The sequence below is a fragment of the Agelaius phoeniceus genome, chromosome 16 (assembly GCF_051311805.1).
Source record: "Agelaius phoeniceus isolate bAgePho1 chromosome 16, bAgePho1.hap1, whole genome shotgun sequence".
In the NCBI taxonomy this organism is placed as follows: Eukaryota; Metazoa; Chordata; class Aves; order Passeriformes; family Icteridae; genus Agelaius; species Agelaius phoeniceus.
In genome coordinates this window covers 4,236,559-4,255,838 of record NC_135280.1, presented here as the reverse complement: position 1 = coordinate 4,255,838, position 19,280 = coordinate 4,236,559, and the positions used below count along the sequence as shown (strand labels likewise).

The 19,280-nt window shown below is 43.3% G+C and overlaps 1 protein-coding gene across 2 annotated transcripts in view; it reads right to left on the bottom strand.

Moving 5' to 3' along the window:
* Window positions 1-2,357: 2,357 nt before the first annotated feature.
* The window catches only part of CARD11 (caspase recruitment domain family member 11), a 45,105-nt gene continuing 28,182 nt past the window's right edge, over window positions 2,358-19,280 (bottom strand). For both annotated transcript variants that reach the window (XM_054643543.2, XM_077186945.1), the window contains exons 10-24: window positions 19,002-19,056; window positions 17,675-17,784; window positions 16,413-16,516; window positions 13,443-13,495; window positions 12,762-12,894; window positions 12,098-12,299; window positions 11,531-11,657; window positions 10,225-10,465; window positions 9,721-9,817; window positions 8,596-8,691; window positions 7,542-7,674; window positions 6,854-7,033; window positions 5,575-5,699; window positions 4,617-4,732; window positions 2,358-4,056 (exon numbers count right to left, since the gene is read on the bottom strand). In XM_054643543.2, coding sequence (XP_054499518.1) covers window positions 3,852-4,056; window positions 4,617-4,732; window positions 5,575-5,699; window positions 6,854-7,033; window positions 7,542-7,674; window positions 8,596-8,691; window positions 9,721-9,817; window positions 10,225-10,465; window positions 11,531-11,657; window positions 12,098-12,299; window positions 12,762-12,894; window positions 13,443-13,495; window positions 16,413-16,516; window positions 17,675-17,784; window positions 19,002-19,056 — 1,977 coding nt within the window. In that variant the 3' untranslated portion in view covers window positions 2,358-3,851. The remainder of the gene's footprint in view (window positions 4,057-4,616; window positions 4,733-5,574; window positions 5,700-6,853; window positions 7,034-7,541; window positions 7,675-8,595; window positions 8,692-9,720; window positions 9,818-10,224; window positions 10,466-11,530; window positions 11,658-12,097; window positions 12,300-12,761; window positions 12,895-13,442; window positions 13,496-16,412; window positions 16,517-17,674; window positions 17,785-19,001; window positions 19,057-19,280) is intronic.

Here is a 19,280-nt window from a genome sequence, read left to right as displayed (position 1 = left end):
TCCATAGACATTTGATTTAGATGAAAACATATTTTCTAACAGAACAATATTCCATTGAAAAAATTTCCAATTGCATTTTCTAGTGGGCAATTTTTCAATGACATTTTCAGAAGAACAATTTGCATTTGAAAAATTTTCCAACAAGCTCTTGTGAGCTCTTAAAGGCAAGAAGTAGTTTTCAAATAATCCATTTTGAAAGGCAGTTATTATTCTATGTTTTCCACCTCTTACAGTAAAAGCAGCAGACCAAACATAGGGCAATTTCCAGGCTTTCTGTTACCTCCTTTCAAACTTAAAATACAAACTGCTGAGAAATGTTCCCAGACTTCAATTAGAAACAATGAGTGATTTTAAAATGGGTTGTGCTGTGAATGTTGCTTACCTTAGGTAGGGATCCTTACCTGGGATTCACACACAGTGGCTGGGCCTGAGCTCTGGTGTCCAAGCACAGCCTCCAGTTCCAAATCAGGTCTGCAGCTTGAATTTCTCCCTTTAGACTGATTTAGAGAATGTATCTGAATTTTGGTGGTACCTGCAAGTCCAGTTATTGACCCCAAATCTCATATCAAGTGCTGTCTAAAATACAGAAACAACCAAAGAATAAATCAACATTAAACTTGTCCCATTATAACCATTTGATGAGATCAGGTGGAGAATCTGCTTGTTCAGAACTTGGAGTCCACACTGATTCAAACACTCTGACATTCAGGGAAAATCATGGCCTCTTTTCAAGATCTGAATGTGTTTCAAGAGGTGCAGGGGTTAATTTCCTTCAGTTGAGAGGGGCAGCTCTTGGCTCCAGAGCAGAGGCACCTCCCAGCCAGTGTAAATGACTGTGGCCCCTTTTGCTCCGTGGCTGCTTTGCAGCTCCACTCCAGCTTCAGATCTGCTCTTGGAGTTCACACCCAGAAGTCAAGAGGGAACAGAGTTTTCAATCCTCCTCCACCAAGTCACAGAGAGATGAGGCTTGTGCAGGGTACAGCACACAGCTGTGCCATGAACTGCACTGGACAGGGTCTGGTTGTTTTGCATCACATGAGCAGACAACCACAATGGGTCTGCAGAGCTGGGAATTTACAGATGCACTTGGATATGAGAAGAAAGGTCTGCTCCATGTATCCATTCCTCTCTTGTTTCACAGAAATAATTAGATCTCCTGTTCTCTGCCTCAATCTCTACTTCCACTTTTCCCATAAGGTGGTTTAGCTGCCCTAAATTACAGATCAAAGAGCTAAATGCTAAAGGCCAGGCTAATTCTCTCATTTCTTGCTGTAGTCTATGAAAACCCCAGACAGTTCAGAGGGCAATTCATCTCACCCTTAGATAGCCATCTCCAGTAAGTCAGAGAAACAGCTCTTTGGAGGTGAATCTGTGCTCACTGCAAAGGAACCTCCTCCAGAGTTTGGCATATGCCTTTCCTGTGCCCAGAGTGGAGTGGGACAAATCACATCTGCAGCTTTGTCCATGCACAGAGACATAAAGCTGTGGGGAGAGGAGATCACTGCAGAAAGAACCACGGCATTCTGAGACAGTCCATCCCCTCTGCCCCACCTGCCATCTGCTGCAGCCATTCCAGCAGATGGCAGCGATCCCCGTGGCACAGCCGGTGGCACAAGGACATCCTCCATGTGCTGGCCACTGAGCAGTCAGAGCAGTCAGCTGCTGGCTCCTGAAGGCATCTGACGCTGACCTGGCTGAACTTTTTGCTGAAGCAGCTGAGAAATGTTCCTGCAGTCCCTCCCATTGCTCAGCTGCGGACTCAAAAGCTTTCACAAGAGGGGCAGGAACAAACCACAGGCAGCTGTTACACAAGGCTGCATTATCAGGACATTAGGAATGAATGCAAAATGCTCCTGGAAGGCTTAGTTCTTCCAACTGATGCTTTCTTATTTCTGCTTGAGCTACAGAGGATCTCTGAAGAATCATCCAATTTGTTCTATATATACCCCAACTGGTTGTTGTTCTTTGCCCTGGAGGGAGCTGCAAATTGTGTGTGCAGCCTGTCCTTTTTGTAAAGAGATGGCACATGGAAGTATCCCCCTGCTTGCACAGTCCAAGCAGATGGCACTGGGCAGGTAAAAAGCTATTCTCTGAGAAGTACTAGCTATGAACATTCTTTCAAACATTAATAACTTGAGAAACACAGCAGCAGCAATTAGATGTAAAGTGACATAAATTACTTCTCAAAGAGTCCATTAGTTAAAAAACGATGTGCATAAAAGAGAGGAGCATAAAAGAAAAGCACAATCCCACAAGCCAACAGGAGCTGACCCAGTCTACCTGAGAGACACCCACAGCAGAAGTTTCTTGCAAAGACAAGGGAGCAGCTAATCTAGTGAAGGCAACCAGGCCAGATGTTCTGTTTAGATTCCGATTGTTTTTTTATTGCCTGCTACCGCACATCAGCCCACAGCACCGAGATGGGGGACTGAGGATGAATGCAGAAGGAAAGGAAATTTTGTTATTAAATGCATCTTAAAAGGGAGGGATATGGCAAGGAATGAAGGATCTAAGGACAATGGGATGGACCACTCTTCATCTGTAGGTCAATTTTTATTGCATTTCAGATCAGCAATTGCGCTAGTCATTATTATCGGGTCAGTTTTATTGGATCAATTTGGCAATCTCAGTACAGCGTCTAATGGAGGAAAGATTTCAAAGACTGAAGAGATTTAGGAGTATAAGTCACACTCATGAGCAGTGGAACTTAAACTGTTTGAGGACTTAAGTGCTTTTGAAAATGGGACATGGTCTCCTCAGCCCTACACACACTTCTGGAAGCATAATCCCACTTGGCCACAGCTCAGTGTGGTGCCCGCCGGGCTCCTCGCTGTTGCTCATGGCACACAGGTCAAGGACTGAGTGGTTCACAGCAATTACTGGCTTATGATATCCTCCTTTTCTTCTTCTAAGAATAGTCCCTCCTGTTGAGAGTGGGCATGTTGGTAGGCAATGATGTTGTAGAGAAATATTTCAGTGAAGAAACACAGAAACCTGTTGTCTGAAGAAAGCACCGTGGTATTTTCCATGAGTAAAAAAATGTTCAAAACTGAGAGATGTACAAATGAATACAATGCAGAGGCAGGGATAAACTAAATGAAATGTTGGCAGATGTGGAAAGATCTGATGTGCCACTGGGACAGTGAAGTCTGTTTTCCTGTAAGCGCCAGGACTACAAAGGAAACCTGCAAAACTGTTAAATAAAACTGGGGTTTCAAAAGAAAGAGAAAATTTTCATTTTAGTTAATGCCAGGAGGAATAGCTATTTTCTTCTTTTTTGATTAAAATGGGTGAAAATGGCTGTGGAGAACCAGGGCTACAGAGTTGCTCTGGCTATCAGCAGTTGTGTTGCTGTTGCTCCCAACCAGCCTTCAGCTTCCTCAGCTGGGTATGTTCAGAATCTCACCTCAGGGGTGTGTGGGGCACATCTCAATTCCACATCCTGCACCCCAATCCCCATGCCTTATCCCTTTCAGATTCCACTTATTTGTTCTCATCAGAAATTTTGAATGAGACCAAAGAGATCCATATTTTGAACATAATAAATTACCCCAAGCTCCCTCTCAAGATCTTTGTCCTCATGTGTTAAACAGGTGCTGTCCCTTAAGAAATGCCAGTGGATCGGAAATTGTGGTGGTGGCCCCACAGCCTGGGGGCCAGCATCTGAGACTCTGGCTCTTCAACACAGCTCCAGTCCTGTTCCAGACATGCATCCTTCCAGCAGGGAGTGCCCCAGCAGCAAGGGTGAAACAGGAGTGAGCTCTGGGCACCTAACCAGAAGATTCTGAGGAGCCCTGCTCCACCTGGACGTGTCCTTTCCTCACCAAAGAGCTCCATGTTCCTGAGGGCTTTCATAGCTGATCCTCATCCACCCAGATGGTTTTCCGCTGCTCTTCCCCGATCCTGTCCTTTATTGTCCGGATAAGATCCTCAATGCTGCTCCAAGTCTCTGCCTCCACAGAGGCATAAAGGCAGGGCAGTGCTTCCAGCTCCTTCTCCTTCAGGCGGCACATCCGTAAAAACTCATCCTCAGTCTCTGGCTTTGGCAGCAGTTTCCTGTATCAAATGAGCAGACCAAAAATAAATGTCTTGGGTTTTAAGTTAATCCTGTAGTCTCAGCTGTCCCATCAAGAATTTATTTTCTCCTAACTACTTACAAGCAATAAAAGCAGTGAAGGATGCAGCTACTGCAGGTCTACCATCCCCTTACCTCCATGCTGCCCCCAAGGAGAAATATTTGCTATGGGGAAACAATTTCAGAGGATTCAATGGAGGGAGAGTGCAAGTGTTTACGAGCTCTCCTCTTCCAGCTTGCATTACCTTAAGAAATGCTGTGGGAGTGCTGAGCATGGAGAAAACCCCATTTTCCTCGGTCTCATCCTCCCACAATGCTCATTGCCACCAGTGACAGTGAAAGAGTGCCAGATTTCAGGAATTCCTGCTTTCTCCAGTTGTAGGATTTCAGGGAGGAGTCACAGGAGGAAATAGTGCACATAGAAGTACCAGATGGAGAGGGATGAGGGTCTTTATTTCTCTCAGTGAGAACATTATTGGACTCAAGAATTATTCACTGAATAAGATAGAACATCAAATATGCAAAAGGTTTGACATGTTACCTGAACCTCTTGATGTTTTTCTCTGAGACTCTTATAAAGAGAACAATAGGATATATCTTGGCTTTGATTAAATCCTTCGTGCAGCTTATTCCAGCTTCCAGGAGACAATGCTTGTTCTAAAAACAAAGTCATAGCAGTGTCACAAAGGAAAATTCACTGCTGTGGAATCTCAAGATAATGATATCTATCCCTTATGGGGTGATTTGGAGGGCTCTCTATTTACCATTGTACTGATTTAAAACCTTTTAATCAAATATACATTTAAAGTCCAGCTCCTCCTACTGGTTTAAAACTAGTCCGTCAAATAACAGCTGAGCTTAACAGGTTTAAACAGGTTTAAAAAGGTTTAAAATGGAAATGGAATGCTCTAAAGATGAAAAGTATGATAAAATACCAGTTTTACATATAGACCCAAACACACAGACTTGCTTTTTGTTCAGAAAGAACATCTACTGCAACTACTTCTGAGACAAAAAAACCATCACTTTAATTCTCCTTTTTTTCCATGCTGTGCATCAAATCTACTCTACTTGACATCAGATCTCTGTCTTGGGCATTGTTATCTTTGTTCTGTACACCCTTATGTCTGGGTTTCAGGCTTCTCTTTCCTTTGTCTAGGTCCTTGTATCTCTTACTCTCTCGTGTATTCATATATACTTATGATATGAAAAGGAAATGAATAAAGGATGGAGCACAGAAAATGAAAGGATATTTAGCTGCATCAATGTGGGTCATCACAGGGAATGAGGGAGAACATAAAAGGATATGGCTGAGGATGGGAAAGAAAAGGAAAAGTAAGAGCACAAATAAAAGCCATTTGGGGGAATAAATAAAAATCTGAGACTGAAAGAGGGCAGGAGAGAGAATGTGCAACTGTAAATTGGCCAGTCTGATATGCAGGACATTGCAGAGAGTTTCCCAGAGAGCCCAGAGAAGGGACACAGAGCACTGTGAGCACCTTGGCAGCAACAGCCTCGATGTTGGCAGGTACAATACATTCATATGTGTTCAGATTCTTTTCTCTGCTGAAGATGACAGTCTCTGTCCTTTGCTTCCTTAAGAACTCTTCCTTTGTTACAATATCTAGGAAGAGATGTGGATGGGGACAGAATCAAATTTACAGCAGCAGAACACGTAGGAAAGTATCCAGTAGTACTTCACATGGGATCTAAGGATGTTCAGGGAAGGAGGATGAGCAATGAATTGTCTTAACAGCTGCCTCATTTCTTCCATTGAATTCAATTAAAGCCTAATCTGATCACAGCTGAGCATCTCAGCTATATCCTACACCAATGAGTCCTTGGGCAATTACTACAACACTATGAAGGCATTAAATTAAAACAGTAAATACAATTCCAGCACCTAATGCTATATAGTAGCAGTTCAGGGATGGAGGATGCTGAGAAGTGCTAAAAAAAGGTGGTCTCTTCAGCACAGGATCCTAAAATAAGGATTTAGTGTTCCAACATTTGTGTTTAAAGTTTCCAAAAAATTTGGCTTAGGTTGCAATGTGTGATACTGGCCCCCTTGTGAATTGCAGCTCTACATCAAAGCTTTTGTTTTATGTTGCAAGACAGGGGATATTTATTATAATACTTAACTTCTCAGTTTCTCTGTCTGGATGACTGTAAGGCTGCATACTATGCTGTGAGTATTCAATATTAGTGTAAAAATGAAACGTCAGCTCTGTTTAATGCTGGGTTGTATACAATCCTGCCCTGCAGCCATCACGGCACTGCGAACTGCTTTAATAGTAAATACTTAGCATGGAAGAAAATCAGTCTTTCCAGCAGATCAAATGCACAATCTTCACAGCTTGGATGAGACAGAAACCTAAAGTTGCTCTAGGGAAGATATTCCTCATAATAGCAAATACTAGAAACAAATTAATCAAAATTTCACATTGCCTAGATATGCAGTATGCAAACAGTATGCAAACAGAAAGAGCACTCACAGCATTTCAGTCTCTGAGGGGCAGCCTAGCAACCACACAGCATACACATGGATAATATTTATAGACACAGAATCTCATAACCATGTGTACTGGCTGTCTCAAAAACATTCAAATATCCCAGATAGTCTCAAAAAGCAGGATTTACAGCTACACATCACTCTGATGTGACTCAAAGTACCTCAAGCAACTCTCACATGTGCATTCCCCTACGTGTGCACGCATATATATGTTCATATTTCCAACACTGAGAGCTGACAGTCATGGCTCTCTCTTATCCCATTACCTGGCTTGCATATGTTGAATTCCAGGGCACCCCCAGAGTTGAGAAGCTTCTGCACCAAGGGCTTGGCCAGCATGGTGGGGGTGAAGAGCACGGGGCGCCTGCGCTCGCAGTGGATGGGTCTCACCAAGCTATAAGGGATCAGACTGAGCTTCTTGTCCAGTTCACTCTCTGAATCCAAATCTGAGCAAAGAACAAGACATTTATCCTCTGGGTTCCTCTCCATCAATATTTGGAGAAAAAAAAAGGAGACACACATGAGAAATGACATAATCCTTCTTCCCTTTTACTGGGGTTGTCTTTACTGTACTCACAGCACTATGATGTCCAATCTAATACTAAATAATTCAACTGCCTTTTGCTTTCAAGAGATTATTTCTTAACCTCTTCCACACAACATTTGCTTGGAGACTCTCTGCTTGTTAGCTTGACTTACTCCAAGTTAAATGTTTTGGAGCAAAAGGCAAGAAAGCACCTAGGAAGAAGTGCCAGCCAAACAGGACATTTCAGTGTCCTAAAGCTGCCCCAAGCTCTTTTAGCAAAATCAGTTTTGGTCACAGTTGTTGAACTTTTGCAGAGTGGACCACAAATGCAAGACCTGTGATACATTTCACAGCCATGCTGTTCTGTAGATGTTTATGTAGGCCTTTGTGACAGTGCTATGTGTGTAAAGGCTCTTTTAGATTTTTACCTTCCAGTTTATCAGGCAGCTGCTTCCTCCCTTCAGATGAGCTCAGTGCCAGGCCCGAGGGCCAGCCTGTGACAATGCGGACCCGCTCATTGCTGTTCATTCTTTTGTATTTGTTCTCAGACCTACTGACAAACTAAAAAGGTGAACAAAAAAAAGAGAGATTTGAGCCTCAATTTTTGCATTATTTACCCTCCCATGTATTCATCACTGATGCTCGTTACCTACGAGATCTGAATCACTTGTGTCTATCAAAGACAGGACTCCATGGATCTGTGGACTGAATTCTAAGACTCTTTAAATATCATAGATCTGTTTCAGAGCCTGTGTTAATCCCTTCTGGGATTTGTTGTTTTGTTCTCTGCTCTTAAGAGGCATGTTTTCCCTTCACAGAGCTCCCCGCTATCATCAGTACAAGCACTGATGTGTACATCATACCCAGAGTATATGCACAAATGTATCACAGGCTATACCCAAACTGCCTCTTCTTTGCTCTTCCAGAGAGACTTAAAAACTCCCAAGTGGCATCTTTTTACAGTCATTTTACATGAGAAATAGGCTTCATGCTTTCCTTCCTCATCCATGTGCCTATTCCTCTATCCAAACATTGACTCCTCCTCCTGTGTATTTGCTAACCTTTCCCAGTCACCTTCCTTCACAAGGCTTTATCTTTCACCCACACAGTCTCTGTCATGCTCAGAGTCACTGGTCCACAATTAAAGGACTATTTGCTGATGGAGCCCTATCTCAGAGACTTGGAGATTTGATCCAGCCCATTGGATTTGTCCTTATGGTACAAACAAAGCACATTTCAGCCTCTGATGGCAGATGTGTGGGATTCCTCAAGGCACATCTGTAATGGAAGCCATGATCTTGAAAACAAACACCCCACATCACAACAGAAAACCCATCCTTAAATCTCTTTTTGATAGGAATAAATTCCAATACAACCTCTAGACCTGAGCTGGGATTTCTGGGTGAATTAGGATAGCCTGAGAATATCTACCGTTCAGATCCACTATTTCAGACATTGCACTGAGGATTTGAACTTTATTACCTGTAAAATCTGGCCCAAAAGAAAGCTTGCTCTGGACAGGCGAGGGCTGGTTTTGGGGTCGCTCTGCAGGGCAGGCTCCTCTGGCTGCAATGTATTCTAGTAAAAAATAACACACGAGATCTTCTCACCCCCTCTCTTTTTTGTATTTTTTAATCATAACATTTGAGAAACAAAAGAAGCCAAACCAGATATTTTCTATTTCCAATAAAAGGGATAGTGATTGCTACCTATCCCAAACACAATATTCTAAACAAACAGTGGGCATAGCACAGCCTGTGCTGACAAACACTGCTTTTTCACTGCTCTTCACATTCCTTTGTTCACAGACTGCTCTCCACACCTAAGAAAGAGATAATTTCTGCACCAAGAAAGGGCTTTTGCTTTCACAAGCACCTCTGCCAGTGATCTCTGTCCCTTTGATCAGTGGGGCCGTGAGCACAGAAGGAATGTGTGACACTCAACCTTGACTGAAATCAAGCACAAGCACTGTCTACCTGTGTCTGTAAAACTTAGAAGCATGAATGTCTCCCAGACTCTAAAAATAACATATGGTAACTAACACACCAGGAAGGCAGTTTTAATTATGTAAAAATTGAATTTTAGGGTCTAAAAATGCTTTTAGTGATGGAAAAGGGAAAATTTGAAGGGCTGTTGTGTGAAGGCCTGACAATCCCAATTCTCTCCACAGCATCCAGGCTGGAAGAGACAGGTCTTTCTAAAGTGGGACAACAGACTCTATAGTTTAGAGGCCTATTCACAATAAGAGAGAAATAATTCTGATTATTAACTGCAAGGACACAGCTTATTCCTCATGTGTACATGAAGATGCATTAAATGTTTACAGGTATGGAAGCATGAAAAGGGTGACTAACACACAGAACAGAGTTTGGGCTTTTAAAGTGTAGTCCCTCCTAGCTGGAAGGGATAATAGTGAGCCAGAGCTGGGTTTATTCCCAGGGACAATATTATTTAAAGCAAACTGAAGGTGCCCACAACCTGACACAATCAAAACCTACAGAGAGTGTAAACAGGAATTTCTGTAAAATGATGATGAAAAATGAAAAATGAAAAACCAATAGCAGGGGAGTATGAGGTGTTAAAAGGACTTTGTTGGCAGATACTTACCCGCAGGGCCCGAAGGGTGTTGTAGGAGTTTTCTGTCTCATCTTTGCTTCCTCTGTGCATCAAGCGCTGCAGCTTCACCAGAAGGAGTTGCTGGGCTCTGAAAGAAAGGATGAAATCACACAGATCAAGGTATTTTTGAAACCACTCACAAGAAAGCTGGATTGCAACTGGTCTGTGCCTACAGAAAAGATGAAATAGAAATAGCAGTGAGGACTGACTGAACCATGCAGTAAAGGCAGGAACAAAACAATATGAAGAACTGCAGTTCAGTTAAGGGCTAGAGAATATCCATGGAATATTTGCATATGATACTTTTTGAGGGACTTCATTTTTTCAGGTAACATCTGGAATCTCCCTTCTTAAGTTTTATAGCTTATACTACAGTTTAACATCAAAATTTATCTCAAAATTTAAGACACAGACACCTCTTTCCTTACAGCAGTAATTAAGTTTCCTGTTTCTAGATGCCTGCTCTCAGTAATGGTCACTCAGTATCACTCTCACCTGCTGTAGCTGGGAATGGTCCCCATCTCCAGGTCCCTGTCAGTGAAGGGATCCACCCTGGCACACAGCCACTCACACCTGCCCTGGTACATGGTGTCCAGGATGTGGACAATCTCATCACATTTCACGGACAGGGAGCAGCAGTCCAGCTGGCTGGAGATGTTCAGGTTGAGGCGGATGTGGAATGAGTCCCCCGAGGTGATGAGCCCCTCCTCCAGCTCCGACAGCAGCTTGCGGTACCCTGCAGCAGGGAGGGAAGGGGTGAGGCAGGAGCTCCACTCTGCTGCTGCTGCATTCCCTCTGGGAGAAGCCACAGCACAAACTCCTGAGCTTCCTCTGAGAGGTTTGTACTTCCAGAGTGCTGCTTGCAGGAGTTCCAGCAAGATCATGGGCCTGCACCTCAGAGACACTGATGGGGCACTGGCTCAGGGACAGCCCATGCTGCTGCTGTCAGCTCTGTGGGAATATTCTCATTATAATGCTACTTTTAGGTAACTCCATTCTCAGTACTCCCCACATGACCCGTGGAACGAAGAATTTCTCAGCTACAGCACTGCCCTCTAAGTACCGTGTGAGTTCTGCCACCAATTTTAATGACAAGCTATTCTCCTTATTATCAGCTCTAATTGGCACTCCCAGAATCTATAACATGCTTTATCTGCAGTTAAGTGATGCTCAAAAAATTGCAATAGTCTTTCCTAGAATTGAAAACATCAAAGAAAATCAAAGGCATCACTTCCTGCATGATCTATGCAGCTGAAATTCTCTAACCAGCATAAAAAACATGAATGCCCATTTATACACACCAGTAAAGAATGGATTTTGGAATATAATTTTTGATCCATAACCTGAAATTATCATTATAGAACTTGAACACTAAAATCAAATTCTATTCGCCACACATGAACTCCAGCTGTTAAAGATAAGATAAAGGCACAAAGGTAATAAACAGGGCAACTCCATCAGGTAAATGCTAAATCGACCAGCTGGATAAAGATCACTCAGCTCACCGCATCGTATTGCAGAAAACTACATAAAAATGAGCTTGAGTGTGTTTCATGAGTCATGTTGCTATTGGCCACCATGTAAATTTTTCAGGCTCCTGTTGACAAGCACATGTTGTTGTTTTTTCTCAGACAGCAGGCTAAAAGCTGAAGCAGTTCCACAGAGGAGCTGTAATTAACACCAGTGGCATGCTCCAGATTTATCCCAATACAAAGGATATGCTGGTCCTGTCACTCTCTTCCAGACAAGTTGCTATAAAAGCCCTGGGACTACTTGAGATGAGAAATAATTTTGTTCTTACCTTCATGATTTGATTTATACTGGAGTGTTACTGGACCACTGCACCTCTGAATTGTCCAGTGAACTTCTTCCTTTGTGCAAGTATCCAAAGGAACACTTTGATTTTCCCCTTTAATGCAGCCCTCCAACTAGATATGAAAGAAATATTACTCTTCAGTGCAAGTTCAATCTCTGAGTCAATTAAACGTTTTTTTTAAAGTGCCATGATCTTTTTCTTATTAAACAATGCAGACACTTTGTTACCAGAATGTAGATTATGTTCTAATTATATAATTCTTTTTCTCTTAAATTAGGAATGCTAGCAGTCAACAGAGCTGCAGCACTTGCACAATCCCAGGCTTCCCTGGGAGTAAGAAGGAAGTGCAGGAATATAAATTGTGGGGGGTTGTTTTTCCCCCCTTGGAGGCATTTCAACAGGGAAATGGTTTGGGAACATTGGCAATGGAGGGAAAACGAAGTAAAGAGAAACTTGGCAGAAGCATTGTTGAACTTGTGCTCATGGGATGCCAGGGACAGCACAGGTGGGCGGGCAGACACCCAGGCTGCCTGGTGACAATGTCATGCTCACCAGGAGGATCTGGTGTCCCTCCCGAAGGCCAGCTTTCTCTGCTAGGGAGCCTGTCTTGACAGAGCTGACGAAGCTGCCTTTGTCATTGCCCCCCAGCAGGGTGATCTCTGAGTTGAGGCTGTCCCCGTTGAGCGTCACGCGCTGCACCGTGTGACACGAGCTCCTGATGCGGCCCACGGACGTGACAGAGGGACGGAAGGGTCTGTGTCCGGGAGAGGAAGGGACAACTGGTTATCTCACTCTGACTTAAATGGATGCATGAGAAATGAGAGATATGCAAATAAACTTCTAGCATTATCAAACACTACGATCTAAGGACTCTAAAAGAAAATCTCCTTGTTACTGCAAAAGTTCTGGAGAAGAGCATCTCTGAAAATTCAGTGTATAACAGTTCTCCAGTCAGCAAGCTTTGCAGCAAGATAGCAAGATCACAAGGAGAAATAGAAGCCTTTAGAACATTTTGTCTGCCTTGAAGTTTTTGAATTTTCAGGCTGACCTTCATGGGTTTACAGAACATGAAAGGGCTCCAAGATAACGTTATACTGCTGCCACCATAATCACTCCTGCTGTTATAACTTCAGCAACTAATAAATAAATAGAGAGTTTCTACCACAGCACCCTTTCCTCTCAGTCTCTAAGGTAAGTAAACTGGAATCTCAAATACCTTTCCAGAGAGAACTTTCTAAATATGGAGTTGACATGCTCGAGCTCATAGGCATCCAGGCCTTCTGACTGATGAGAGGAAGAGGAAGAGTGCACTGAAGGAGCTCCATGTGAATGCCTGTCATGACTGTCATCTGGAAAGAGAAACAAGAATGATAATGAGTCCTAGATAAAGTGACAAAGATGGAAAAGGGGAAAATTAATTTTAATTGATCCCAGCCAAAGCTGAAGTAGGAAATCCCTCATGCAGAGATGTGATTCACATCCACAGGACATGGCACAAGGAATGCCACTCTCATAGAACAGAAAGTGGGAAGGGACCTCTGGAGACTGTCTAGTCAAAGGTCAGTGCAGGCTCAGCTCAAGAAGATTGCTCAGGACTTTGTCCAGCTGGGTTTTCATATCTCCAAGGATGAAGAGTTTGGCTAAAACTCTCTGGACAACCCTGTTCCAGTGTTTTACCACCCTGTGGTAACAAAACTACCCCTTTTCCCTCTTAGCTCTTCAGGAATGACTGCTTTCCCCTTCTCACCACTGGCTCACCTTTTGTTTCCTTGAATTACTCACAGGCTGTGTGTCCCATTTACTTAGAGCAGGGCTGGTTATCTGACAGTCTCTGTAGCTGGGGAGCAGATCACATATTAGCTCATATTTCAATTATACATGATATCCTCTTGCTTACCATCCATCTCCAAAGCATCACATCCAAAGCTGTCATTGTCCTCTTCAACCAGACTGGAATTAAAAACAAAGCATGAGATAATGGAAGAGAGAGAAAGCTGAACACTTTCAAGCTTTCAGCAGATTTCCAGCTTCAGTAGATTTCATTAAATTCTGAATGAGGAACTTCTTCTGTCAAAAAGGAAGATGTTGGAGGTGTTGCATTAGGCAATGGTGCAGCTGCAAAAAAATAAGCAAGTAACATCCTTGAGGGTTCAGGGAAGATACAGAAAAGGGCAGGAGACAACATGTGTCAGCCAGCATGGGAAACATGTGAAACAGCAAGACAGCTCAGAAGGAAGAACTGCCAACAGCAGTGAGGGAATGAAGATTTTGCTGAGGACAACAGGAAGCTGCTGGCTGGTCTGGTGCGTGACTCACACCACCCTTGGTTCAGCACAGAGATAAAGGGCTGCACCGTGCCTGCTGTGCATGCACTGCACCATGGGGGTTTTCTACAACTTAGCAAAAAGCCAGAAGTTCACTGATGGACAGAGTGAATGCAAGGGAAGTTACTGAGGTGCAGCAGAAGAGGAATAATTTGTCTGCTTGATTTAAAGTACTTGAAGCATTTTATAGCAGTTTCAGGGTAGCTCTCATAGCTACTCAGGTACCTGCAGTACAGAATGGCAAAGTGCTCCAGGCTTCTGCACAGGAACTGCCACAGCTCTGGTCCCAGCCCAGCTCCCAGTGACACTGCCATTCCTGCAAAGGTGACTGGGTTGGCTGGCCTTAAAGCCACTCTAAGTTCACTAAAATTTTGCTCTTACAGGGGTATTGGGGCTGTCCAGCCAAGTGAGTGATCTGACAGCTTCACTAGAAGGACTTCATTAAAGCATGTCCTTTGGTTGCAAAGCTGTTTAAATAACAGCTTGTTGTTTTTCCCATTCAAAATGATTTGTAGGTCTCCTGTGGAGCTGATATTTCTCATATTTGGCTTCAGCTGAAGGGTGAATTTTTGCAGCCAGGCTGCAGACGATCAGCTATTTTTACTCCATGCATAAGCAGGGAAATAATGTACCTTTTCCTACATTAAATGATGATCTCACCTTTTTTTTTCCACACAAATTAAGAAGAGATGAACTGTGAAACCTGCAACTTGGCTTGCAAACAGCAATTATTCTGGATTATGTTCACAAATAAGTTCCAGAAATTTATCATGCTAATTATAAAGTTATAAACTACACTGAACTTTTGGGCAGGCTCTTGAGATACTTGACTTTAGTGATTATCGGCTCAACAAAGCAAGTCCCCATTCAAACCTTGTTCCAGGATAACTGTTCTTTCCACATAAAGAATATCTAATATGAGGGAAAAATTCAGATTTCAATACAACTCAGTCTTCCAGTGCCTTAACACACAGAACAGACTACAGTGAGAGTTACAGTGAAATAAGTCCACAAGATGAATAATCTCCATGTAATCTCCACTGTGTTCTGTAATACACTGCAAATATTGAAAAGTTCAGGCATGCCAAAGGCTTCTCAAGCACCTGAAGCACAAAACATTCAAATCATTAATAAAAACCCCTTTTCTGCATCTTGAGTTGTTACAACACACTTTAAAAAGGGCCTTGGAGGACATTGAAGGAGAAGCTAAGGGAGACTAAAATAAACACTGCTTAAATCCTCAGCAGCCTAGAAAATTATGTGGGAGAACCAGCTGAGGATGCTCTCAGTGGAAAGCTTGTGAAGCTGTCCAGAGAGAGAGGCAGAAGTGGCAGTCTGCCTGAGATTAGATTATTTTGAAAACCATAAAAATCTGAATAAAGTTTTAATAAAGATTAGATATTAAAACCAGATCTAATAAAGATCTAAACCCTTCACATATATTGCTTTCTTCTAAATTGGTCTGCTCTGTTCTTTTCTCCTTTTGCTTGCTACCTTTAGGGAATGTATTTGTGCCTCCTGCTATTTCTGATGCAGACACTGATGCTATTGACACCACACCAACACAGCATGTCTGAGTATCACATTGCAAAAACCCTTTTAGAAAAGGGGTCAGTGCCCTTTAGGGAACTGTGAGGCTGGAGAGGTCTCTTTCCTTCCTGCCACCAACTTCCCACTCAGCAGCTGATGTGATTTCACTGCCAGGGGAACTCCAGGGGCCCTGACCTGGCAGAAGTGGAAGCTGCAGCAGAAGGTGAAGCCAACGGCAAAGCCTCTCTCCCCTCCCTTCTCTGCTGAGAAACAAAGCCTGAGACTCACAAGAACCAGCTCCCTCCTCTGCTTCTCCCCTCACTCCTCACAGACCTGCAAGCAGCTCTGCTCTACTTCTGCAGCTTACAGAGAGAAGGGGGGGCTTTGAGAGAAGGGGAAGGAACAGGGACATGAGGCCAGCAGGGAGCTGAGGGGCAAAAACTGAAGCTGGATCAGCTCCCTGCAAAGGTAGGGAGAGCACTCTCTCCAATAGTGCTGAGGTGTTCTAGTCTTGTTTGTGTTTCTGTCCATTACACTCATGCTGCAGCGCTGTCACTGTGTCATTCATCCCAGCTGAACTTCAGACATTCCTGAGTGCTTTGGACAAAATGTGGAATGAAGGGCTGAGCCTTGAGAAGTTTAGATTAATAATCCTATGCCTTACAGACAGAACCAGAGGACACAGTCTCAAGCTGTGCCAAGGGAAAGATAGGTTGCATATTAGAAAAAAGTTTTTACAGGAAGGGTGATAAAGTTCTGGAATGGCCTGCTCAGGGAGGTGGTTTTAAACACATCCCTGGATGTGTTTAAAAAAAGACTGCATGTGGCACTCAGTGACATGGTTAATTGAGATGTTAGGGCATGGGTTAGACTTGATGATCGTTAAGGCCTCTTCCAACCCAGTGATTCTGTGAATTCTGTGCATTCTGTAGAGGCTCTCCAACTCCTAGAGGAGCTGTGGAGCCCCTTGTCCCCGGTCCCTGTGGCAGCAGGCTCAGGGCAGGTGTCCCCACCTGCAGTGAGGGGTGTCCTCCTTGCAGCGCCGCATGATGGAGTCGTTGCCGGGAGGCTCGGGGGTGGTGGACATGATGCTGTCGTTGCGGTTCCGCAGGGTTTGCTGAGAATGAGAAACCAAAAGGTGTCAGAAAGGTTATCTGGCTGAATGTGCTCTCACTTCTGACTCACAGCAGCGTTAGCAAGGGTGCTCTGCACTGGCTGTACTCTGCTCTGAGAAGCACACACAGAAAAAGAAGAGAAGTTGATTCTAGCTGTGCAGAATCCAAGAGAACTTATTTATCCCAGATTTTAGCACAATGCACAGCTTGTGTGCTGGCACTGCACCTTCTCCTGTGACCACACAACTGCCTGATTTACTGAGCCATTGTAACTTTTCTTCTGTGTGTGGCACAGCTGACATAGGAGGAGGGGGATGAAAAGCAGTATGTGTACTTATATAAATATATATATAGTTGGAATGAGGAAGAAAAATACAGATCTCTATATATTAAATAATTAATCTTCCAGCGCACTGGAAACCCTGAATTGCACTAGAGGGAAAACAGTATAAGTCATCTAAACATCCAGCAGATATTCCAAAAAATATTCCTAACCTAGCTAAGCTTATTATGAGAGGCAGCAAGTTCTTTTCTGGCTATTCTTGAGTATAATTTTAATTTCCTGGGGGCAGCATTTTTCACGGTGTTCTAGAAAGATGTTTTGTTCTTTGTTATTAACACTCTGCAAGAGCACTCTCTCTATCTGCCTGTCCTGCTGTGTCAGTGCTCACATATGTATAATGGAATATCTACCTTGGAAGATTATGGGGATACAGCAAGCAGGGAAGAAATGCTCTGACTATGGTATGCAGAAATTTCCAACTGTGATCTGCACCCCTTTCCTCACTTGCTGTTACTTATAGACAGGAAAAGTATTATAGAACTCAAAAACCCTTAAAATTTTCTCAGATAAGTTACAAAGCAGCTTTTAAAGGAAATCTCTTTCTTCTAACAGTTAAATGTTAAATGGCATAAGGAGACAGCAAGAGGTCATAAATACCTCTGAAATATCTTTAAATAAACATAAACCAATTCTGTGATTTTGGGAAAGGCTAATAACATAGTTCTAACAAAATGCTGGTAACAGGATTAAGGGAGCTTCTGACAAGGGCGTTGAATGGGATGGCAGCTGGGATGCTGGGGAAGGGCTAATACTGAATTGTGCAAGCTCTGAACCACATGAGGAGAGATGGCTCTAGGCAGGCAAGGGGCATCCTTACAATCTTGGTGACTTCACAGCTGCTGATGGAGTTGCTGATGGACACAGAGGAGCTCGTCTCCGTGCGGCCAGTGCTGCCCTCGGCCCCATCTTCATCCTGTGCTCTGGCTGCTGCTCTCATGGGGACAAGGGAAGCACACAGAGAAAACACACAGAGAGAAGCATGTCAGAGCACTTCCAGTGCAGAGCCCTTCACAGATGTGCCACTGCACTTACGTTCTCTTTCCATTTCAGTTGGTCTTGTACTGCACAGGGGCCCTGGACACACCCCTGCCCTACAGCTCTGGCTCCCATTGCCCAATAGTTCCCAGCAAAGCACAGAAATTCCCACCCTCTGCACACACTCCTGCCCACTTTGTCTCTCAGCTCTGTCCAGGGTGTTTTTAGTAGATCTGTGGATGCTATTTGACAAATTAAAGGATGGTTTCATGAATTTATATTTGAATTAAACCACCTGAATCTGGCAATTTGCAAGGTTGGCTCGTTGAATTACACTTTGTTACAACAAAGAATCTACAACAAGGACCAAGGAGCCTGAGATGCCTCAGCAGTCCCAGGTAACACAGAGTGAATGTGGGCTCCTTCCCTTCCTCAGCACCTCTGATTGGTACCAATGCTGCACACTGCCTGACAGCAAAGCTGCTGTTTAACGTGGAATTCCTTGGAGCAGGAGCTCTGTTCCCCAGGATATTTTATCCAACAGGGCCTCACACAACTACTGGAAGTGCTGCCTCTGATGGGGTTTGGTGTTTCAGGGGTAGTGTTACACAAACAAGAGGAATTAGGAGTAGCTCAAACATGAGTGTACAGCAACAAATTCGGTAACTTGGCAGCTGGCTGGGGCATGGGTCAATCCCCCACTCCCAGCCTTTGCAATGCTTTAGATTTAAAATTAATTCCCTTTTGCTGAAGGACAAAGGAACTCATTAGACAATCACTAGATTAGGGCCTTTTCAGCTTGAATGATTTTTCCAACAGCAAAAGGAGAATGGTATAATGATTTTTAGTACAGATGTTTCACAAATGACTTTACAACTTTTGTAAACTAAATAGAGAACTGAGTAAACAGAAAATTTAGGTAAGCTATGGGATACACATTGTGTGCCTGGGGAGGTACCTTTGGATGGAGAGGACAATGAACTACAACTCTTGACCACTTTTAATCATTACATTTGTAACTGTGAGAGAAACTGTTTTGGTTTTTTTTACTGACTTGGACTTAGTTAAGAATTTCCCTGGTTGGCATATTTGTTTAAACAACTTAAAGAGATTGAGTGAAAGAGACAAAGCAATGGAAAAGAAATAAGGACATGGGTGCTCTTTCTGACCTTGAAACTCTGATGTTTTGTTCATGCTGACAGGAGATTTAGCTCTTGGACTTATCTAAAAGAAAGAGGACAAAAATCAGCACAAATGCAGAATATTTACCACACACTGTAAACCAGATATTTTCACCACCTTTTCTCACTGTTATGTTGTAATATACTTGCCCTCCTTTAAACAACAGGACCCAAAATTTAGAAGAAATTTAGGTATCTAAATACAACAGCAGTGATGGAGTGTGAGCAACCTGGCTACTTTTGAATGCCTGGCCCAAATGCATTGCA